Raw genomic sequence first — 24,316 nt, 5'->3', positions numbered from 1 at the left:
TCATCGCCTATTGAGGTGTAGGCTCACAATGTTTTCTCCCCTCTGCAAGGGTGGAGGAGCAATTAAGATGGTCCGTCCCCGGAGACTAATGAATCCTGAAGGTTTTCAGAAGGCTCTGGGGAGTTTTCCGGCTGATAAAACTGACGCTCCTGTCGAAACCCTGGTCAATCTGTGGAATACGGAAATGACCCGGGCAGTTGACACGATCGCCCCGGTGCGCCCTCTCCTCTGCAGAGCTCAATTGGCTCCGTGGTTTACCCCGGAGCTAAGAGTGATGAAGCAAGAAAGGAGACGGCTTGAGTGCAAATGGAGACGAACTCCCGACAGCTGTGGTCTTGCACTTGTGAAGGTCTCTACCAAGCTCTATGTGAAGGCGGTGAGGGCAGCGAAGAAGCAGTACTTTGCTGCCTCCATTCAGTCATCTTCTAACTGCCCAGCGGAACTTTATAAGGTTGTTCGGGGACTTTTACACTCTGGTCCTCAGAACGCAATAACACCATCAACAGCCCGCTGTAATGAGTTTGCGAGACACTTCCAATATAAGATCACGAACATCCGCCAGGACCTCGACTCCAATATTGTAGCAGTTGAGCCTAATGAGGTGTCCGGAGCACAGTCCCATCCTGTTTTATTGGATGAATTTCAGTTGGTACAGCTCGAGGATGTGGACAAGGTGCTTGGACAGGTGCGGGCGACCACTTCTGCTCTGGATCCTTGCCCCTCATGGCTAATAAAAGCTAGCAGGAACGGAACAGCTGGATGGGCCAAGGAGGTGATCAATGCCTCTTTACGAGAGGGAGTGGTGCCACCCTGCCTGAAACAGGCGGTGGTGAGACCGCTCCTAAACCCTCCTTGGACCCTGAAAATCTTGACAACTATAGACCGGTAGCAAATGTTCCCTTCCTGGGCAAGGTTTTAGAGCGTGTGGTCGCCCGCCAGCTCCAGGCTCTCTTGGATGAAACTGATTATCTGGATCCATGTCAATCGGGCTTTCGGCCGGGGTTTGGTACAGAAACAGCCTTGGTCGCCCTGTATGATGACCTCTGTCGGGAGAAAGACAGAGGGAGTGTAACTCTGTTGGTTCTCCTTGATCTCTCAGCGGCTTTTGATACCATCGACCATGGTATCCTTCTGGGATGTCTTGTGGACTTAGGAGTTGGAGGCACTGCTTGGCAGTGGCTGTGCTCCTACCTCGAGAATCGTCTCCAGAAGTTGGTGCTTGGGGAACATTACTCAAGTCCCTGGATACTCCAATATGGGGTCCCACAGGGTTCAGTTCTGTCCCCCATGCTCTTTAATATCTATATGAAGCCGCTGGGTGAGGTCATAAGGAGATTTGGAGTGCGTTTCCAGCAATATGCTGATGATACGCAGCTCTACTTCTCCTTTTCATCTTCTTCAGGTGAGGCTGTTAGTGTACTAAACCGCTGCCTGGCCGCGATAATGGACTGGATGAGAGCTAACAAACTGAGACTTAATCCTGACAAGACTGAGATGCTGTTGGTGGGGGGGCTCTCTACCCAGATAGTTGATGTCCGACCTGCCCTAGATGGGGTTACACTCCCCCTAAAGGAGCAGGTCCGTAGTTTGGGGGTCTTATTAGATCCGCTCTTGTCACTGGAGGCTCAAGTAGCCTCGGTGGCACGGAACGCGTTCTACCAGCTTCGGCTGGTAGCCCAACTACGACCCTATCTGGATAGGGAGAACCTCGCCACAGTTATCCATGCTCTGGTAACCTCTAGATTGGACTACTGTAACGCACTCTACGTAGGGTTACCTTTGAAGACGGTTCGGAAACTTCAGCTGGTGCAGAATGCTGCGGCCAGAGTTCTTACTGGGACTAAAAAATTTGATCATGTAACACCTGTCCTGGCCCAGCTGCACTGGCTACCAATATGTTTCCGGGCCAGATTCAAAGTGTTGGTTCTTACCTATAAAGCCCTTAACGGCATCGGACCGCAATACCTGGCGGAACGCCTCTCCCGCTATGTACCTACCCGGTTGCTGCGCTCGACGTCGAAGGCCCTTCTCCGTGTCCCAACACATAGGGAGGCACGGAGAACGATGACTAGAGCTAGGGCCTTCTCAGTGGTGGCCCCCGAATTATGGAACGCCCTCCCTGATGAGATACGCCTGGCGCCATCTCTGTTATCTTTTCGGCGCCAGGTAAAGACCTACCTCTTTGCCCAGGCATTTTAAAAATTTAAAAATTTGAATTTAAATTTGAAAAATTTTTAATTATGTTTTATTGTGTATTGTATTTACATCCACTTGTATTTTAACCTGTTTTATTATGCTGTACACCGCCCTGGGAGCTTATCGCTATAGGGCGGTTTAAAAATGTAATAAAATTAATTAAAAAAATAAAAATAAATAAATATTTGTTATTTGTATTAGTATTAAGAGCGGTATATAAATATGCAGTATATAAATATATGAGACAAATAAAGCCAATACCCATCTGTGCAAATGGACATTGCACCCAGTTTCATCTTCTGTAATTATCTTTCCCCTGGTGTACGTGTGTGAGGGGGAGAGCACTAGCTTTCAGATCCCTTCTCTGAATGCAGCTTAACTGACCGCAACCATTCTTTCTTATCTAGCTGTGTAATCATATTGCATCAGGCAAGAAATGTCTGTATGTTGGAAACTGCTCCTTTGCGCACAGCCATGAAGAGCGAGAAATGTGGACTTACATGAAGGAGAATGGCAGTAAGTACACTTTATGCATAAAGGCGTTGTGTAAAGCTGTTAGCATTCTGATAGCCTTTACCTGCCATCGAGTGTGGGTTTTCCTTGTTTATCTGCCTTGATTTTGTTATGTATATGAGCGTGGCTGGATAATACTCCAAAATTCCCAGTTCAGTGCCATGAAAACCCAATTTCCATGCTTTGATTTTAGGCTATACGCTTAAAAGACCATCTCTGTAAGCTAATTACCATGGCATCTTAATGTTTTCAGTATTTTGGCTTTGTCAGAACCTAGAATATTTCAGCAAGTGAGGCGAAACTGGGCCAGAGCCTGACACTGATTTTATGCCTTCGGTGTTAAATATTACCTTTGTAGTCCCTTTAGTGTGTGTTGTATTTTATGTATTTTAATTGTATTTTATGTATTTTAATTTTAATGTTTTTGTGATTTTACTGTTTACAATTTTATTATGTACATGTTTGATTTTTTTGTAAGCTCCCCTGAGTGCCCTATTATAGGGTAGAAGGGTGGGATAGAAATATTTTAAATAAATAAATAAAATAAACAAGGAATAGATGTGATCTGCCAGTTCATCTGTGGGACTGCAACAGACTTCTGCATAGTAATGATGCTCTGCAGTCTCTGTGTGGATCCTTCTGCAAATCTCTTGGGCAATCGTGCAAAGCATCTGTGGCTGTCTGTGCCTTCGGGTATACTCGGCACCCTTTTTACATCATTGAGAACCAAAAAGAAAAGAAAAACGAATAGCAAAAGTGGCAGGAACTTCTGGTGTATTTTCTTATTGCAAAACCACCTCGCTTTCCCCCCTACGTATAAATCGCATTCTGTGTGTACTTGCTTTAACTATGCAAGTAAGCAGAGCAGGTCAGATTCTGCACATACGGCATTCTTGCTTGGATCCCAGAAGATGAGGTCTTGTGTCTCAAAACAATTTTCAGAAAGCTGTTGTTTGCATTGGGTCAGTTCACTGTGAAATGAAATCAAAATCATCTGTGGATGGATGGGCTACTCTGTGCCACCTAGATAACTGCAGTATGAGTTGTATTTGGTGAAAGCAAAGTGGGGTGAGAGCAAGTTGAGCTGGAAGGTCCTTGGTGCCTTCCATTCCATGGCAGCCATGCCAGGCATTCCTTTCTTCCTCCACTGGGTTGCTTAGAAAACATTTGAGTCCCTGTGGCCTGTTTTCCAAAGGAAAGCTTTGCCCTGAAGCTGAATGACAGGCCTTAAGTTTGCATGCCAGAAGTACATTGCCATGATTAGGGGCCTTAACCTTGTTCTTTTTAGCGATACTATGATTTATTTATGAGTTTAATATTGGTCTGTTCAGTTTACTTGCTCATATCTTAATTGCTGCAGATTTATTTTAGTTCTTCTCTCACTTAGTTCAAGACATGGAGCAGCTGTATGAAATGTGGCTCAAGAGCCAAAAGCCGGAAAAGGGGGAGGATCCAGCTGCTCAAGCAAACAAGGAAAACGGGAAGCAAATTCACATGCCGACAGATTATGCTGAAGTTACGGTAAGATGTGAAGAGCCGGCAATCACCTTGGATTCTTTCTTTGTGCTTGTTAAGGGTTCTCTTGCCGTGGTCCCAGAAAAATGGAGGAGCAAAAGAGATGAAAAATGAGAGATCTGTGATCAGGGTAGAGGTCTGAAATGGGAGACGTCTGTTTCAAGTGGATGGGTCCCATTTGCCAGTCCAGAACCTGCTCCTGCACATATTCCAGTGAAACAAAGGGAAATCTTGCCAAGAGCACAATTGTGCTGAAGCCCAGGTTTGCACGTTATCTGCAAATCTTGCACAGGAAAAATTCACTATAGGCTGTTCTCTGTAGTTCTTTAGTGTTATCATGGCTTTTCCTCAAACTAATCTCCATATTTCTATTGAGCTTAACTAATACACCTAGCCTAGCACAATCCACTTGTACAAACCTTTGCATTTTTTAAAAAGCTACCAGCAAGGTAAGTGGCTTTCATTACCAACTTTGTTGTTGCAATGTGCATTCATTGATCAAGCCCCTATTGGAATCAGCACAGAGATATGGGCAGAGTTTGCTCTGTACAGAGGCTCTACAGTAGGAGTGTGAAACCACAGGCCCAGGGTCTGAAAGCACCCCTCCGGGCCTGTCTGTATCTGGCCCTTGGGACTCTCTCTAGACTACAACTCTTGCCAGCTATGCTCCGCACCCTTGAGTATTTCTGCCTGGCTGGAATGTGTCCTTGACTTGTGATAATGCTTTGTTTGCTTGGATGGAGAGAAATAAGTGTGTGCGTGTGTGTGTAGAGGCCTCTGGCTTCTGTGTCTGTGGTTGAAATGCAGTCAACAAAGGTAAGAGTTTCATCCATTGCTTCACCCATTTTTCCCTCTGGCCCTGCCCACTTGAGTGCAGACCCCCAAAGGCTGCAGGCCTCTTGGGCACCATGCTCCTCTTCCCTCTCTCCCACCCTTTCCATCAGCTCTACCTCAATTGGGGCTGGCAAAGGACAGACCTAAGGGTCTGTCAGTGGGACTACCCTTGTTTCTTTGCTGTTTTCCTCACTTTCAAATCCCCCTGGGTCATTCTCGGAGAAATGCCCTGTGTGGTGCCACGGGTAACCCAGATTCTTCATAAAGGAAAGCCAAGTGTCTGCCTGTCTAATCCATGCGTTTATGAACCAGGTGGACTTCCATTGCTGGATGTGTGGGAAGAACTGTAACAGTGAGAAACAATGGCAAGGCCACATTTCCTCCGAAAAGCATAAAGAGAAAGTATTCCACACAGAAGATGACCAAAACTGCTGGCAGCATCGCTTTCCAACTGGCTATTTCAGCATTTGTGATAGGTAGGTGCCTTTTGACTGCTTGGTATTATCTAGTCAGAAAAGAGCCAGCCATGGAATTGCCTCCCAAAGGAGACAGTGATGGCCACCAATTTGGGTGCTTTAAAAGAGGATTAGACAAATTAGTGGAAGATAAGGCTATGAGCATCTATTGGCCGTGATGGCTATGTTCTGCCTCCGCTGTTGGAGGCAGCCTGCTTCTGAATATCAGTTGCTGGAAACTGCTGGAGGGGAGAGTGCTGGTGTGCTCAGGCCTTGCTTGCATGCATCCCACTGGCATCTGGTTGGCCACTGTGAGAAAAGGATGCTGGACCAAGTGGGCCACTGGCCTGATCCAGCAGGCTGTTCTTATATTCTTAGCTGTCAAGTAGATTAGGAGTGAGGAAGCTGCAGCCCTCCAGATGTTGTTGGACTCTAACTCCCATCAGCCAGCATGGTTGATTGGCAGGAATGATGGAAGTTGGAGTCCAAGGGCATCTGGAGAGCCCCAGGTTCCCTATCCCTGCAATACATCCAGTTTCCAGTTTTTTGCATAGCAGATATGCAGTTGTTAATCCACTTTATTACATGTGGTTATAAATACCTTCCCCGCAACAGAAGACGAGGGAAGATCTCATTTTGTTTGGTACTTAAGAGAAGGCAGTTGTTCCCCCTTTACAACTGTGTTTCGTATATGGAATGAAGCTGAATGGCTGTGTCATGTTGGATATTGCTTGTGCGATGAGTGACATCCTTTCCCCAACTTGCTTTTGTAATTTTGTGACCTTTTTTAAATTGGAAAAAAAATAGTATCATACTTAACACTGCAGACGCTGAGCGCTTACTAGAATAACACTGAGGCACTGAAAAAGCTGTAACCAGCAAGGCTCTTCCTTCTCCCTGCATCAGTAGTCCTGCCAATTTGTGCACTACTTAAAGCATTTTCTCTGTTTTAAGGTTGGAGCGTGTGCAGGTGAGACTGGTAGATGGCACACAGCCTTTTTCTCCCAATAAACTGGCAGCTGGAGAACAGAGGTTTTATGTACAGTTCTAAGCTAAGATTCTCAGAATCCCCAAGGCCATACAGCAGGAGTAGCGAACCTGTGGCCCTCCAGATGTTGCTGGACTACATTTCCCATCATTCCTGACTTCTGGCCATGCTGGTTGGGGCTAGTGGGAGCTGGAGTCCCAGCATCTGGAAGGCCACAGGCTTCCCTACCCCACCACCATTCTGAGTCCAACTATGCAACCCCACCACCATTTTCAGTTATGCGTTTGTACAGGAATGGTTGTATCATGCAGCAGGCTAAAGCAGACTGCATCAAGTGACAGAATTGAGGGAGCTAGGTGGAGACAGGTATTGATGAGTGATGAGTAACAGCAAGACTTCTTGAGATGTTGGTCCTAGCCTGGGGGTAAGGAGGGGCATTTGGCGCTCTGCTTTATGCAGCAAAAGGTCTTAGTCCAGCACTGTGTGAGTAGGATGCATTACTCCTTTTTGCTTTTTTTTTTTAAATAGATATATGGCTGGTACTTGTGTTGAGGGGAACAACTGTAAATTTGCACATGGACCCGCTGAGCTCCGTGAATGGGAGGAACGGAGACACGTCCTAAGAATGAAGCTCAGCAAAGCCAGAAAAGACCACTTGATTGCTCCAAACGATAATGACTTTGGAAAATATAGTTTTTTGTTTAAAGATTTAAACTAACACCATAACAATGCATTTGTGTTGCCAGAAGGAAGCATAAAATCAGAATTTGACAATAATCAAAAGCATGTGACAGAAGCTGCAGATTTTCTGCTTTTATTGGCCTGTATTGTTCCTCCTGAAGAACAAAATGTAGTAGATGTGTAGGGGGGGGGAGTCAGCAGGCCTGTCTGTGCTCTAATGAAACAGAATGGTGAAGTAATAATAAAAACACAGCCTGAAGTCTTACGTGCTTATTCGCCTTCTGTTGGACAGAAGAAAGTTGGAAAATAATGGGAAGGGTGGTATTGTAATGCCTAGGAAGCCCCTAGTGTTGGTCCTTCAGCTGAAAACATTTTAAGGTAAGCTTCTAAAAACAGATGTCTTGGGCTCAGAAGAAAATGATGGATGAAAATTCTTCAGATGTTTTAATGGAGAGGATTTGTTTAAAACGAGTTTGCTATTTATCTCTATGTAGGTTGCTATAATAAAAGGATTTTCTTATTAAAAAAAGATTTTAAGCAAAATAACCATTTAACTACAATATATGTTGAATGGGGTATTTTTCTCTATTTGTATGTTTCAATATAACTTGCTGAAAAGGATCTTGGAAGAAAGACACGTATTACTTTTTTGAAAATCAAGTAGTTAAAAATTCTGTTTCTTGGTCTTTGCTGTTTAAATGATGATTTTGAAAGATTCCACTTGTATGTCAGTATTGTGTATTGTATGGACCAATATTGCCTGTAATAAAGATAACTTTACATAAAGACCTTTCCTAAACATATCTTCAGACATCCGGCAGGGTTGCTAATATTTGCGTTTACAAAAGGTTTAAGACGAGTCATTCCAAAAGGCACAGACACCTTCCTGGTTGTATGTAATCCGAGTAGAATATGTACATCATCAAAGTCCCCATACTCTAATCCCACACAGCTCCCACTACTATCTAAAACAGGAATGGGGAGCCTGTGCCTGTCCAGATATTCTCTCAGTCCCATCAGCATGACCAGTGGTCAGGGGTGATGGGAGTTGGGAAACATCTGGAGTGTTGCAGATTGCCAATTCCTGATCTAAGGTGAGTTGGCCAAATGATGTGGTTTCTTCTCAAGCTAGCGTAAACAGAACGCTTTCTATGCTGATCTTTCTGTTAAAGACACACAAGGTCATGAAGTGGTGAGTTGTGCACCTGTCCTACAGAGGCCTGATCCTTTTATGATCCCCAATACTGACTCCCAGCACCCTTGTTAAGCAGCATTGACTGTAAATGTTTGATCACTGATGGCATCTTAAGGCTGTACTGTTGCTGCTCTATACTTGTTAGATTTCGTTCCTGAAGAGTGGGCATTGACCAGAACCCCCTACCCTTAAAACATCTGAGCAGCACTTCAGTAAAGCCATCTCCACATCAAGTGCAGAGAACAGGGGTAGAGGTTTCCTTGATATCTATGCCCTTCTCCCCCCCACCCCAAAATGTTCAGGAACTCCTACTGCAGATTCACCAGAGGCTATAAATCAACACATTCACTGCATCAGCAAACTGATTCATTCAAGCATAGTCAGTTGGCATAACATCCTCCTGCTGCTGGAATGCTTTTGATACAGCAGCTTCAATGCTGGCTTGGGTTCTCAGATATCCTTCTCAGCAAAGAGCTGTTGTACATTTCTCACCAGAGCATCGTAAGGAAAGTGAAAATCTGAATTTTTTGCTTATTCAAACTCTTGCACAAGCAGAAGGGCTGTTGCTGAAATTGTATTAGATTTCTTACCCACCCTTCACTATAAGATTGGGTTACAACAGACTACTAAAATCAGTTAAAACAACTTCCCTTATTGCCCTGTGCTAACTCTTATTTGCAGAATAGCAGTAATGCCCATTTTCCTTCCTCTTCACAATGGCAGTGCTCCCCACATTTGAAAAACTATTGTAGTCAAATAAGATTATTTAATAAAAGGTAAGTTGTGCCATTGTTAGATTTACATGTTGACAGGCCAGCTTGACTTTTGTTTTGCATTCATCAGCATGGAAGATACTCATTTGTTAATCTTCCCCACTCTGCCACCTCTCTTCCGAAGGTCCAAATCCAGTAGGGCTCTTTTTATGACTTGGTACAAGCCAGCTTCCTGTGGTCCACTCTCTCTTGTCTAGCCTACTTCACAGGCTTGTTGTGAGGAGAAAAATGGAGGGGAAAGAACAACTGTGCCTACTGCCTGGAGCTCTTTGGAGGAAAGGCAGATTACAGGGCCATCTCATCAGGCAAAGAGAGGCTGCTGCGATGGGCAGCAGTGAGATGCTGGGGGCCAGAGTTGTGTGTGCCCCCTAATCTAGCCTGCTCTACACCGCCACGTGGAGTGGTGTCCACATCGTTTCTTTCCGAAACCCTGGAGAGCGGCTGCCAGTCCGTGTAGGCAGTTCTGAGCGAGAAGGGCCAGTGCTCTGACTCGGCAGAAGGCAGCTTCCTATGAGGTACGATTTAACGGCTAGTCCATTCACGCTTCAGCGGCCGGAACGAGAGAAGCGCCAAGCTGACCTTCGCCTCAGGCAGCAGAAGGCTTTAGGTCAGCGGTGTCGGGGTTATAAACGGAGTTAAGATAAATTGAAATTAGGAATGTGGCAGCGAATTTCCACAAGGGGAGCGATGCGCTGCATGAAGGAGCCGGGCCCGTGTCTCTCCCCTGCCCGTCACTGGAGGAGCCCGAGGCCTGCCTCCCATCCCCTCGCCATGTACCCTCCCAGAGACCGCCATTCTGCCCCCCTCAGTTCGAAGCTCTCATGCGCCTCGGGGCGGGCGAGGTAAATCCCGGGCAGGTTCCCTCTCCAGCCCGCGCTCTTCCTCGGCTCCTCTTCCTGTCACGGCCGTCCTACTAGAGGCCTGACAAGCGCCGCCTGAGGGGAGGCTTGACTAGGCCTCGCGCTTCTTCTCGTCACCGCTACGACTAGGCAGGCTGGGCGGGGAGACGTGGCGGCGCCCTGTTCGCGCGAGGCGGCCGGCCGAGAGGCGACGTGTGCGAGCGTGAGGGGCCCGCTCAGCCCCGCCTAGGGCGGGCAGCCAGGCCAGGCCCCGGCCGGGAGGGACGAAGGGGAGGAGGGGATGTCGGCATGCGGAGGACCCGGACCCGGCCCTGACTCCGCGCCGCCTCAGGCTCCGCAGCTGCTGCAGCAGCAGGAGGAGGAGGAGAAGAAAAAGGAAGACGAGGAGGAGGAGGAAGAAGAGGAGAAGCAGCAGCAGCCGGGCCGGTGCGGCGCTTCCCGCATGGCTCGGCGGCCGGAGGTGCTTTGCGGCGCCGCGGTGGTGCTGGGCTGCGCCTTCCTAGTCGCCCTCAAAGTCACCTTCAGGTAAGGCTCAGCCGGGCAGAAACACAAAAGGTGCACCTAAGGAAGACGGTGGTGGGCAGGTAGGTAGGATGTAAATGGGTGAGTGGGCCGCAGTTTTGCTCCTCTATGCTGGAGGGGAAATACCTGAAAGGGGGGATACGTGTGTATTCCTTATTCCCTTAAAGCTGTCTGTTGCAAAATCAACTGCTTTCACGTGCGAATAAGCGGGTGCGCAAGAATAAGCAGGTTTAATACGGTTGAGTTTCCCCCGCTGATGTTTGTTAAGGGTGCTGGGAATTGAAGCTTTGTGAGGGGTAAACTACACTTCCCAGGGTTCTTGGGAGGGCGTCTTTCTATTCCACCAACCTCTTTCCCACAGCGACTGGCCACATGACCTAATGGTAAGAGCCGTAGCTCAATGGGTACTTCTGTTTTGTATGCAGAAGGGCCCAGGTCCAATCCTTGGCATCTCCAGTCTGAGAGAGCTCCTGTCTTGAAACCATGGAGGGCTCCTGCCAGTCAGCGTGGACAATACTGACCTAGAAAGACCAATGGCCTGACTCGGTAGAAGGCAGCTTCCTATGTAATCTTATGGGCAGGGCTTGAAGGCAACAGCCCTTTCCTGCTCTTCGCTCCCGACTGTTTTTTTACCCCCTGGTGATAGACTGCCTTTGAATATGGAGGATTCATTCTTGGGGATTGTGATGAAGAGCTGTGTGTTGATTGACTTGTCTGCCAGGATTGTATCTAATCCTTTAGAACGGTGGTGGGGAACCTTTGGCCCTGCAGATGTTGCTGAACTATAACTACCGTCACCCCTGGCCATTTGCCGTGCTTACTGGGGCTGATGGGCACTGTAGATCAGCAATATCTGGAGGGCCAAAGGTTCCCCACATTTGCTTTAGAAAGAGCACAAGAGGAGCCCTAACTGATCAGTCCCAAATGTGCATCTAATTCAGTATTCTATTTTCAACAGCAGCCAGCCACATGCTTTTGGAAAGCCCCCACAAAGTGCAGGTCTTGTTTGTTCACACAATCTAGTGTTCAGAGTTATACTGCCTATGGGGGCTGCATATAGTTACCATGGCTAACAGCTGTTGATAGATTTATACTGCAATCATTTTTCCTCAGTATGAACAAATGTTGTTGGCTCCATCAAGATGGGATCCACCTAGTCCAGCTTTAACATGGACTTTGTTGTTATGTGCCTCCAAGTCGACTACGACTTATGGCGACCCTATGAATCAGCGACTAGTTACTGTGTAATGTTGACACTATCTGCTTTTTGGTACACTTGATTAGCTTTTCCCCCCCCCCTTCCCTTCACTGACTCATAGATGCATTTACATTGCACATTGTGCCATCACCCGACAATCATCCCCACACTGCATCAGCCACTCACTGCATGAAACTGCTCCTATTGCTATGAAATCTCATTCTTCCACTTGTGACATCAGGTTCACATATGTTAGCCTTCACTTGATGTTGCAATCATAAGCAACTACCTTATGCTGATTACCAGTTGGTGGGGAACAACAGCGTAAGGAGGTTCTTGCCCTGATGCTCTCCGTGTGGGCTTCCCAGAGGCATCTGGTTGGCCGCTGTGGAAAACAAGACACTACACCAGATAGACCTCTGGTCTAGTCCAGCAAGTTTTTATGGGCGCCCTCCAGCTGTTGTTGAACTCCAGCTCTCATCAGCCTCAGTCAGCGTCGTCAAGTCAGGGACAATGGAAGTTAAGCGTCCAACAACATCTGGAGGGCACCACTTTGGCTACCCCTGGGTCAGTTGGCCCATGTAGCTCAACACTTACCAGGTGAGGTCTCTCAGAAGTCTTTCCCAGCCCCACCTGGAAATACGGCCACGGCCAGAGAGGGAATCTTAGACTGAATCCTCATTCACTGTAAGGGTTAGCCCAATCTATCAACCAGGGAATGGCTGTATTGTAGCTTTCTCTGTAACAGTAATGAAGAATGCCGATAAACCTGTGGTGTTGCAAAGCATGCAGATGGTATAGATTTTGGAGAATTTACGATGTTTTGTGTATCCTGAGATTTTTTTTTTGTTAGATTACTCTCTGTTGAAATGCATCTGCGCTGTAAGTTATCTGAAGTGTTGCACTTTATCTCAAGCTGACTACCCCTATTTTGAGGTGGGGGTTACATTGGCATTGATGAAGACCTTTCTGCAATTTGAAAGCTTGCATGCTCCTGTGCCAAGAAAAATACATGATTATTGCAATGCGCTGTATGTGGGGCTATCCTTGCACCTGGCCCGAAAGCCCCAGCTGGTGCAAAATGCTGCAGCTGGACAGTTGATGGGGACAGACTACAGCCAGCACACAAGTCTGGTGGTCAAAAGCTTGCACTGGCTATCCATATGCTACCAGGCCAGGTTCAAGGTTCTTGTATTAACAAGAGCCTCAACAACTTAAGGACCGCCTGATCCCTTATATCCCAGCCCGATCACTGAGATCTTTGGGAGAGTCTCTGTTGGTGGTCCCCCATGGCTCAGATGCATGGCTTGTAATGACTAGAAGTTGTGCTTTCAGTGTGTTGGGCCCAAGCCTGTAGAATTCCCTTTCAGCTGAGATTAGACAGGCACCTTACCTGTTGCACTTAGAATTTTCTTTTTTCAGCAGGAATTTTAACGTAGTGTTTGATTTTACAGCGATTGTTTTTATGTACGGTGCTTAAAAATGCAAATAATTAAGCTGTGTATAAATGTTTTAAATAAAATAATAAATAACAGCCAATACAATGTATCTGACAGCTGGGGTGCTATTAGAAAGTTTTGCAAATGTCACTCAGGTCTGTTTCTTTCCTAGGTTTTTAAGATGTACTTGTAAAATGATCTGCATGTGTACATAAAAATTTAACATCTGAGTATGAGAAGTGTTTAAAAACAAGTGTGGTTATGCAGAGACATTTAACAGGAAGTCATGCCAGGTGCACACAGAGTGGCAAGTATGGTTTTGCTGCTCGTCCTACTCAGAATAGACCCATTCAAATTAGTGAACATAACTAACTTAGGTTGATTTCAATGGGTCTACTCTGCATAAAACTTAGTTGCATACAACCCTTAGACTAGTTCAGCCTTTCCCAACCTTTGGGTCCCCAGATTTTGCTGGACCACAATTCCTGACCACTGGCCATGCTGGCTGGGGCTGATGGGAGTTGTAGTTCAGCAACATCTGGGGACACAAAAGTTGGAAAAGGCTGGACTAATGTCCAAAAAGCATGAGAGAAGGTTGTAGGTGGCCAGGGCTATGTGAAAATAGTGGCAGCTCTTGTTTCAGGTCCTGCATCTTTTTTAGTAATCATCTTTGCTGCCATGACAGCTGTACACATGTGCTCTGTGCAGAAAAGTAATTAAATACAGCAGGGCCCCGCTTTACAGCGATTCGCTAATACAGCAGTCTCAATTAGACTGAAGCCCAACTCATACGGTGCTTGTTCTGCTTTTATGGTGGTTTTCGGGCATTGCGCACCATTCTATTCAATAGGTTCCGCTTTACAGCGGTTTTCGCTTTACAGCGGGGGTCTGGAATGTAACCCGCCGTATGAGTGGGGCCCTACTGTAGGGAAAAAAACTACAGTGTGTTTTGAAAGGGCTGCTTTGATGCCAATGAACGGTAAGAGATGAGAGTGAATAAAAATGTGATCTATATAAACAGTACTCTAGAACAGGTGACTTAAAAGAACAACAGTAATTATGATTATGATTGTTTAATTGTTCTGCAATCTAAGCTGTAGGGTTGCTCTGGCAGGCTGAAATAAACAGGTAAAGGAGCACAGCTGGACATCTATCTTAAGCTTAATGGAAGCTGCCGTGAGACCATGCCATGAGTTTGTGTATGCATCTGTCACTCAGCCTTTCCTCTTAAGAAGAGTCTGAATGATTTGCAAGGGCAAATCCTTCAACTGCAATGTACAGAACAACTGGAAGGCTGTACTCCAAAAACTCTTTTCCCCCACCACAACTTGTGACATTAGAGCCCAGGCTGAGTACGCACCATACTTTTAAATTCTGTTCCTCCCTCCCAAGGATCTTGGGAATTGTCATTTGTTAAGGGTTCCAGGAATTGTTTCTCTATCAGAGGTAAACTGCAGTTCCCAGGATTCTTTGGGGGGCAAGGCAGAAATGTGCTTTAAATGTACAGTGTGTATGCAGCCCTGGTTCAGTCTGTATTCTTAAGGGAGGGTTTTTTTAATATTCCCACTGAATAAAGTGGAACTTTGGACACATAATGAGAAGACATCATTCACTAGAAAAGACAATAATGCTGGGAAAAGCAGAAGGGAGTAAAAAAAGAGGAAGGCCAAACAAGAGATGGTTTGATTCCATAGAGGAAGCCACAGACCTGAACTTACAAGATCTGAACAGGGTGGTTTATAACAGATGCTACTGGAGGTTGCTGATTCTTAGGGTCGCCATAAGTCACAATGGACCTGAAGGCACATAACAACAACAAAGTAAGACATAAGAAGAGCCTTGCTGGGTGAGACTAAAAGCCTGTTTAGTCCAGTATCCTGTTTTACAAACTGGCCAGCGAAATGCCTCTGGGATTCCTACAAGTTGGGCACAAGGGCAATAAAGTATGAAGAGGTCCTTCTTTTTGTTTGTCCCTCCAAAGGTTGTTTACAAGCATTTTATACCACTTAATATAATAAAAATCTTAATGCTGTTTGCATAAAAACAAAACCACAACAATATTCAATAAATGTTTCCAAAAGCAAGATAAAAACAAAGCACAACTCACAAGTAAAACTGAGCAGTGTACAAAATAAATAAAAAATTAGTCAGGTTCCAGGAAAGCTTTGGTTAAACATGCATGTTTTAAAGAGGTTTTTAAAGGTCATAACTTTCTCTGTCTCATGAATTACCTGAGTGAGGGCATTCCAAAGGATGGGTGCTATCACCGAGAAGGCTTGTTTGAATGGGAGGGACAGGTGAAAGGAAGTACTATTCACACAGTGCACAGTTAACCCACGAAATTCACTGGCACAAGATGAGGTGATTGTGACTAGTTAAGGTTATTTTAGGAGCGTTGGACAAAGTTGTGGAAAATAGCAGCTCATCATAGCGGCTATGTGTTTCCTCCAGAATCAGAGGGGGCACGCTACCTTATGCTGAGAAGCTGCCATATACTAAGTTATACCATTGGTCCATCTAGCCCAGTATTGTCCGCACTGACTGGCAGTGGCTCTCCAGAGTTTCAGACAGGAGATGTTCCCTACCTAGAGGTGCCGGGGATTGAACCAGGGACCTTCTGCATGCAGAGCAGATGCTCTTTCACTGAGCTACAGCCCTTTCCCTTTATTGTTTTTGAGGAACCACAGCAGGAGAAGGCAGTGGTACACACGTCTTGCTTGCTCGTGTCTTGCTGGTGGGCTTTTCATAGCCATCTGGCTGGCCACTGTGGGAAATAGTATGCTGGACTTCTTATGAATGAGTTTGTAGATTGCACTGATAGATTTCAATAAGATTTCACAGCTGCCGCACCAGTACTTTGCAGTCCCTGGAAAGGTATAACTAGCTGCTTTTGCATTCTAGCCAAGTAAATGTGACATTTTGTTAATCTTAGCATTGGTAAGTTCATGATATCTGACGTGCATGGTTCTTCTCTCCTTTCTTTCCCCTGACAGCCGTGCAAAAGATGTGACGATGCCAGCAAAGCTTCCAGTTAACTTTTTCTCTTCGACCTCTCCAGTCCACGATCTTTTCCTTGGACAGCTGGATCACGCAGAGGACATCCGCCAAGATTCGGAAGTCACGCTGTTTTTTTTCTACGCTCCATGGTGCGGGCAGTCTGTTGCAGTAAAGGAAGAGATTGAGAAAGTGGCAAGCAGTTTGGCAGACCAGGTAAGGCAGAGTAGATAGGAATGCGGACGCTACTTTCTGTTCTCAGAATTTGAAATGTGCCCTCTGGTCCCAAAAGGTAGGTGACTCCCGTCGTATGCTGATAATACAGTTCTGGTGTCCTCTTCACAAATAGGTTTGAGGAGGATTATCAGGGTTTTTTTTAAAGCTACTGTTAATCTGAAGTGTTAACTATTAATTACTATTAATTATCGTTTTTGGGAAAGATCAGAGACAGCATGGATGGGCTATGAATCGCAATTTGATCACCAGTGTCAAGCAGTTTAAACATATAAATATAATCTTCACCAGTCCAGAATCCTTTAAAGTGCCCATGGAGTCAACTGGAGAAAATATTGATCAAACAATTGAAAGGTTCATATTTTATTTGGGTAAAGGAAGTCAGTTGATTTCTCCGTGCACTTGGGCAAAATGTTGAGGCAAAATGGTAGTTGGGCAGTTGTTCTATGGAGCACAGTCTTTGGGTAGTATGGATCTGCAAATAATTGAATCCATTCAAAAAGCTGACTTATTTAGTATATAGTAGGATGATAGTTTCCCATCTAGTATGCACACCTTAACGTGGTGAGGGGGTTGGAGAGTGTCGAAGACACGGAGAGCAATGCCGTCAGGAGTCTAGACCAAGAGGCTAGACTCCTAGCAGGGTCACCCAAGGTGGAATGGTCAGAGTTGAGACACCACACTAAGATGCATCCAAACTCAGAGGAAGGCAATGGTAAGCCACCTCTGAATAGCTTTTACCATGAAAAGCCTACTAGGGTCACCATAAGTTGTAATTGACTTGAAGGCACATAATATACACACACGCAATGATAATTTATTGGACTAAGTTATCTTATGGAAATGGGAAGAAAAACTTTCAAAGTACTGATTAGCGTCCCATACAGTGACTGGGTTAATTTTGCCATTAAACTGATTGAACAGCAAGGCTGAGCAATTTCTCTTCTGCAGCTATCTTAGGACAGCCAAGAAGGATTCCCCTGGAGGAGTGCTGGTGTCAGTGTGGACAATCGCCAGTGGAAACTCTGGAACATATACTGTTGCAGTGCTGTGGGGTTTTTTACATGGAGTGGAGGTATCCCTCCCACCAGCTGCCAAACATGAGCAGGCAGGAGGCCTGCTGGCAGTTTCCTAGCCAGCGGAAAACCCCAAAACAGGGCATTCAAGGGGGGTGTCTCACAGCCAGGGTTGTAGTCATCCATTGTCTAAGGGGGTCCTAGACCCCTTACATTTTTGGAACCAGGGTCTCAGCATAGGATCCTATGTTGCCAGCATCCTACGAGCCAATCAGCACGAAAGGGGAGGGTGTTAGCCACTGTGAAAAGTCTTCTAACAGGGTTCCTTGTCCTTTCCTGATGATTGGAGCCAATCAGAGTAAAAGGAGATGTCAGCCACTGAGAAGACCCTTCTCAGTAGCTAACAGCCTCCCCTTTCATCCTTATTGATCCCTAGGGATGTCTGTTAATGTGGGATAAGTCAGCAACAAAAAGGGGGGGAAGGGGCATGGCTGTGACTAACATGAAGGAACCCTGCACTTCTGATTTTGCCGCTACCCTACTGCTCACAGCTATTGCTGGCTGACATTGACCTGATTGCTGCACCAGCCTGGAGCTGGTGCAGAGTCCTGCCCTTCCCCTTGCAGCGTGGAACAGCAGGGCTGAGTATGCTGCAGTGGTTTGACAGACCCCTGATGGTAAGGAAATTGGATTGCACCCTAATTGCCCTAGGCAGAAATGTATAGCAAAGTGGCTGGGGGACAAAAGAGACGTAGTCAGAGGGGACGCACTGGTCTTTTTGTTGACAAACTTGCCCCATAAAATCATATTTGACTTGGCTAGGCTTGTAGTTATGGTTTCATTACTAAAAAGGAATTGGCTGGATCCTTTATTATTGATTGCCAGCATGAATTAGAACTGGGATGGGTAACCTCTGGCCCTCCAGATGCTGCTGGACTACATCTCCCATCAGCTCAAGACAGGATGGCTGATGATGGGAGTTGTAATCCAACAGTGTCTGGAGGTAGGGTCACCACGAGTCGGAATCGACTTGAAGGCAGTCCATTTCCATTTTCAGGCGGATTCCAGATAATGCCTAGGAAGAGCCCAGCTGGATGAGACCAAAGGCAGGAGACTGTTGACCTTGTGTTGAGTTAAATTGCAAATGAGTAGGATCCTTTTGTGTGTGTGTGTGGGAGCACTCTAGTTTTAGTGCTATAGTTACTGTTTTTGTAAAAGACATTGGATACTGCAATGGATTATATAGTCAGTTTGTTTTATTTTGAGCAGTATAACATTTTTATTGTGCTGTTGTATGCTTTCATGAAAGCCCTTAACTAAGCAATAAAGATTTGATTTGGCCTACCTTATAATCTGCTTGGTGTGCATTTTTTGTACTAAGCACCTGTGATTTTCTGTGTAGTGATGTAAGAACGTAAGAGCCCTGCTGTATCAGAGCAAAGGGCCATCTAGTGCAGCATCCTGTTCTCACAGTGGCCAACTAGATGCCTCTGGGAAGCCTGTGAGTAGGACCTGAGTGCACCCATCCCTCTCCCCGGTTGTGCTTCTCAGTAATTGGAATTCAGGCGCAAGCTGCCTCCGACTGTGGGATTTGACTGAATGTGCCAAAAGGAGTGGGGGCCAGAAAACAGCATCTTTTATGATGACAACAAGGGAACTAAATATCCCATATCAATCCTGGGGGTATGTTTTGGGAATTGTAGCTGGCTTTAAAGTAACATGGTTAACAACCCTTGGTTGTTTTTAAAGATGTATTTAAGATTTTTTTTTAGTATGCTTTAAAGTCTTTTGTTTTTAGAATATTTTAAAGTGCTTTTTGGTGTTTTTGTTTGCCATCCAGGGCTCCTTCTGGAAGGAAGGGCGGGATATAAATTTAATAAATAAATAAAACCTTACGTTGCATCTGCAGTTCCCAGCATAGCTACTTCTCTCTTCCCCCTCCCTCCCCAATAAAAATATAGTCTTTAAGGAAGGACTTATTGCACTTGCAACTGAGAAGGCGTTCCCAAGGGTTACATTTGTCCTCCTTGTCGTTATCAACCAGTTCTGACCCTGAAGATGGCTGACTTCTGTGCCTGCCTCAAAGAATGATTTCCTGACTATTTCAAACTTTTGTGCTGTTTTTTCCCTCCCTCCCTTTCTCCCCCCTTGCAGGTGTTGTTTGTGGCAATCAACTGCTGGTGGAACCAAGGAAAATGCAGGAAACAGAAGCACTTCTTTTACTTTCCGGTAATATATTTGTACCATCGGAGGTAAGACTTTTAAATGCTCTTTGAAAGACAGAACTTGTTAGGTGTGGCAAGTCTGCAGATTTTGGGAGAACTTTGCTGGCTGAATAGGGCTTCTTCACAAAAGGTGCATCTTGTCTATTAAGTCCCACTGAGAACTTGTTCATAGGAATTGCAGGGACATTCTGCTCATGGCACATCTCTCTCTCTCCGTCTCCTGCTACGGCCAGTTAGCACCCTTAGCAAAATCTCCCCTGCTTCTTTCTTATGCCTCATGAAAACCAATTACAGAGATTCGTGGAAGCTTGTTTTGCTTCAAAAGTAAAAGGATGTGACTTCCTGAACTTCTTTGTGTTCTTATTTGTCAGTTTGCTGGAAGTTTGGAAATGAGGTGTGTCATTTTGCCGCCGAAAGGAAAGCTCCCCTCTGTATGTGTGATTTCTAAATTAAGGTTGTACAGTTCCTTAATTTGGTAATTTAGGTTCTTGCTAAATAAAATATGATGGTCTGATGTGAGGCACATAACCAGGCATTCATGGTGATGGAATTATGGTTTCTAATTCATAATCTGAAGGTTTTCACAAAACCTCAAAACTAATTTAAAAAGAAAGTGTGTCCTTAGCTGTTATGAGTACAGTGGGAAACTTGGGAAATGATAAGGAGATTGTTTCTGTTGATCAGAAGGCAGGGCTTCGGAGAGGGAGATCAGCAGAAAATGGGATCTCTGCACAGAACCCAGTTTCTCATCGCAACCAATTCCTTATCCCTCTACTCTTTGGCACTTACTGCCTCCAAATGTCCAGTTTAGTTTGCTGAGAAGAGCAGTCAAAGCTAAAACTGCAGTGTAGGGGTTTGAATTTAGGGGTTCAATTTGCAAAAGGGAAGGTGGGGAGGCTGATTAGAGTTGCTGTCTGCTCCAGAATTCATGATCTTTCATGCAGAAGCAAGCCAAAATGTTTTTCAGTTGCTATTGCCTGCATCACCAACATTTTGCCAGGTTACCAGACCAAGGAAACTGGCTGCCTATAAAACTAACAGTCTGGGTGGGCTGCTTCGTGTCGCGTTCAGATTCAAATGGCTGTATGATTAATTCGCACAAGGACATTGGGGTCTTCTGGATTTGTTGAGGCAGTCAGAAGGCTGTTTACAACTGTTCCGTTCATCCTAACTATCATTGGCTCTTCCCCCCCCCCCATTCTCCAGAGTGCCACAGTACACAGGAGAGCTGGGGGTGCATTGCTAATGTTTTACACTACAAGTCTGCAGCTCCCTTTGTGATGACCAAACTCACCATTGATCAAATACTGTGACAGAATACCCTAGAACAGCGGGTTAGAATTCCAGCAATTTAATTCAATTTAATGACTGCAAGCAATGAGTCACTTTGCAGAAAGGCTGAATGAAATGGCCATTTGGGACTATGATGAAACACAGAGTGATGTGTTTTGTTCCAGTTTAGGCTTCAGTTTAAAGGGCCTTTTGAGTTGCCTTAACTGGTTTTCTTCAATACGTACGTATTGTCGGCTGGTAATGGCCAGCCTTTTTGGCAAGGGAGCCATAGGGAAAGTTCAAAATATGAGGCGGTGTTACACTATTGTGCACCACAGTTCCTGTTCAGTTCCCTCCCCGCCCCCCACAGCCTTCATGTGAGTCACAGAGTGGGCAGCAGCAGTGTCACATTTGAGAGACAGGCAGGAATGTAATAATAATAATAAATAATAAATTTAATTTCTGTGTCGCCTATCTGGCCAAAGGCCACTCTAGGCGACATACAAAACAGTTAAAACACAATGAGATAAAATACAATAATACAATAAAAAACAGTATGAGAATAATACAGCAGCAACAATATTAAAACAGGGTAGGAGGCATTTCAGTCACAGTAATTAACCCTCCCTGGAGATCCCAAAGGCCTGTTGAAAGAGCCAGGTCTTTAAGGCTTTACGGAATACATTTAGGGAAGAGGCGTGCCAGAGATCTTGTGGGAGGGAGTTCCAGAGAGTGGGGGCCGCCACTGAGAATGCCCTCTCTCTTGTACCCGCCAATCTAGCTGTTTTTGTCGGCGGGATTGAGAGAAGGCCTTGAGTGGCTGATCTTGTCAGGCGGCATAATTGGTGGCGTTGAAGGCGCTCCGTAAGATAAACTGGGCCGAGACCGTATAGGGATTTAAAGGTTAATACCAACACCTTGAACTGGGCCCGGAAAACAACTGGAAGCCAGTGTAGATCGAACAACACTGGTGTGATGTGATCCCGGCGGCGACTATTCGTAAGTAGTCGAGCCGCCACATTTTGTATAAGTTGTAATTTCCGGACCGTTTTCAAGGGTAACCCCACGTAGAGCGCATTACAGTAGTCCAAACGAGAGGTGACCAGGGCGTGTACTACCAGGGGGAGCTGATGAGCAGGAAGGTAGGGTTGCAGCCTTCGTATGAGGTGTAGTTGATACCAGGCTGCCCGGCTCACTGCCGAAATCTGAGCCTCCATGGACAGCCTGGAGTCAAGTACAACCCCAAGGCTGCGGACCTGGTCCTTCAGGGGTAAACTCACCCCATTGAACTTCAGGTCAACATCTCCCAACCTTCTTTTGTCCCCCACAAGTAGCACCTCGGTCTTATCGGGGTTCAGCTTCAGCTTGTTCCTTCCCATCCATCCACTCACGGATTCCAGGCACTTGGACAAGGTCTCCACAGCCAACTCTGGTGAAGATTTAAACGAAAGATAGAGCTGAGTGTCATCTGCATATTGGTGACACTGCAGCCCAAATCTCCTGATGATTGTCCCCAGCGGCTTCATATAAATATTAAATAGCGTGGGAGAGAGGATAGAGCCCTGTGGCACACCACAATTGAGAGGCCAAGGGTCTGAAACCTCCTCCCCCAATGCTACTTGTTGGTACCTATCGGAGAGAAAGGAACGGAACCACTGTAATACAGTGAACATAAGAACATAAGAAGAGCCTGCTGGATCAGGCCAGTGGCCCATCTAGTCCAGCATCCTGTTCTCACAGTGGCCAACCAGGTGCCTGGGGGAAGCCCGCAAGCAGTGCCTCCAATTCCCAATCCCTCCAGGCGCTGTAAAAGGATACCGTGGTCGACAGTATCAAAAGCCGCTGAGAGGTCGAGGAGGACAAGAAAGGTGAATTCTCCCCTATCTAATGCCCTCCTCAAATCATCTACCAGAGCGACCAAGGCTGTTTCAGTTCCATGACCAGTCCTGAAACCCGATTGGTATGGATCCAAGTAATCGGTTTCATCCAAGTGTGTTGACAACTGGTTAGCCACCACTCGCTCAATGACCTTGCCCAAAAATGGTAGGTTCAAAATTGGGCGGAAGTTATTGAAAACTTGGGGATCCAAGGAGGGCTTCTTCAGGATGGGCTTTACAATTGCCTCCTTGAAGGCTGATGGCATCACACCCTCTTTCAAGGAAGCGTTTACCACCGCCATGATCCCCTCGCCCAATTTCTCTCTGCAGCTCGTAAGGAGCCACGATGGGCAAGGATCAGTTAGACAAGTGGTAGGCTTCACAGATGAAAGCACCTTGTCCACATCCTCAGAAGGGAGAAGCTGAAACTGATCCCAACTTACCGGCATGCAACTGGCCAACTCTGGTTCATCCACTGTATCCACGGCGCACGGGATCGAGCTCCGTAAGTGTTCGATTTTGTCAGCGAAGTGCTTTGCTAATATATCACAGGAGGCCTTTGACTGTTCCAAGGGTTCCTGAGCAACTGGACCGACCAGGCTTCGGACCACCTGGAACAGCCTCCTGGGACAGCACTCCGCAGACGCAATAGAGGCAGCAAAGAAAGCCTTCTTTCCTGCCTTTATTGCCACTTGGTAGGCAGCTACTGCTGCTCTAACCTGTGTCCGGACATCTTCGGAGCGAGATTTCCGCCACCGGCGCTCTAGTCGTCTCGCCTCCTGTCTCAAACTACGCAACCGCGGTGTATACCATGGTGCTAGTTGAGTTCTATTCAGGGGGAGAGGACGTTTCGGAGCCACCCGGTGTAATGCCCTGGTGATCCCATCATTCCACTCCTTCACCAGGGTTTCGACCAGGCGACCTTCAGCAGGTTCCAATTCCCCTAGCGCAGTCAGGAATCCATCCGGATCCATCAGGCGCCTGGGGCGGACCATTCTAATAGGTCCTTCACCCCTGCGGAGGGGGCATGGCATCGAGAAGTCCATGTTTACCAGGTAGTGATCTGACCATGACACAGGGGTGGAATAAACCACTCCCAACTTCAGACCACTTCTCTCCTCTCCCAGGACAAATACAAGGTCGAGAGCATGACCGGCTACATGGGTGGGCCCAGTATTACTAAGGTGCAGTTCCCAGGAAGCCATGGTTTCCAGGAAATCCCGAGGGGCTCCAGTGAGAGTGGCCTCGGCATGCACGTTAAAGTCACCCAGCACTAACAGTTCTGGGGACAACGCCCGTACAGCCGAGACCACCTCCAGCACCTCGGCCAGGGAGTCTGCCGTGCAGCGGGGTGGGCGGTACACCAGCAGGATCCCTAAACTGCCCTTCGGGCCCAACCTCCAGTACATACAATCAACAAATTGAGTCCTATGGAGAGGAGGTCTAGCAAAAACCAAGGACTCTCGGTAGATGACTGCCACGCCCCCTCCCCGCCTTCCTACCCTCGGCTGCTGTGCATAACGGAAACC

The 24,316-nt window shown here is 46.4% G+C and overlaps 2 protein-coding genes across 6 annotated transcripts in view; both read left to right on the top strand.

Annotated features, from left to right (window-relative positions):
• ZC3H7A (zinc finger CCCH-type containing 7A) overlaps positions 1-7,968 on the top strand; it is a 42,940-nt gene extending 34,972 nt beyond the window's left edge. For all 4 annotated transcript variants that reach the window (XM_061600237.1, XM_061600238.1, XM_061600236.1 and 1 more), the window contains 4 exons: positions 2,604-2,712; positions 4,097-4,230; positions 5,371-5,534; positions 7,030-7,968. In XM_061600237.1, coding sequence (XP_061456221.1) covers positions 2,604-2,712; positions 4,097-4,230; positions 5,371-5,534; positions 7,030-7,219 — 597 coding nt within the window. In that variant the 3' untranslated portion in view covers positions 7,220-7,968. The remainder of the gene's footprint in view (positions 1-2,603; positions 2,713-4,096; positions 4,231-5,370; positions 5,535-7,029) is intronic.
• A 1,728-nt stretch (positions 7,969-9,696) lies between these two features.
• The window catches only part of TXNDC11 (thioredoxin domain containing 11), a 55,913-nt gene continuing 41,293 nt past the window's right edge, over positions 9,697-24,316 (top strand). Inside the window, exons 1-3 of one of the 2 annotated variants that reach the window (XM_061600240.1) lie at positions 9,697-10,535; positions 16,163-16,379; positions 19,568-19,665. In XM_061600240.1, coding sequence (XP_061456224.1) covers positions 10,291-10,535; positions 16,163-16,379; positions 19,568-19,665 — 560 coding nt within the window. In that variant the 5' untranslated portion in view covers positions 9,697-10,290. The remainder of the gene's footprint in view (positions 10,536-16,162; positions 16,380-19,567; positions 19,666-24,316) is intronic. The other variant, XM_061600239.1, reaches the window with a different exon arrangement.

Source organism: Rhineura floridana, chromosome 17 (genome assembly GCF_030035675.1).
Source record: "Rhineura floridana isolate rRhiFlo1 chromosome 17, rRhiFlo1.hap2, whole genome shotgun sequence".
Classification (NCBI taxonomy): domain Eukaryota; kingdom Metazoa; phylum Chordata; class Lepidosauria; order Squamata; family Rhineuridae; genus Rhineura; species Rhineura floridana.
This window is presented reverse-complemented; position numbering and strand designations above follow the sequence as displayed.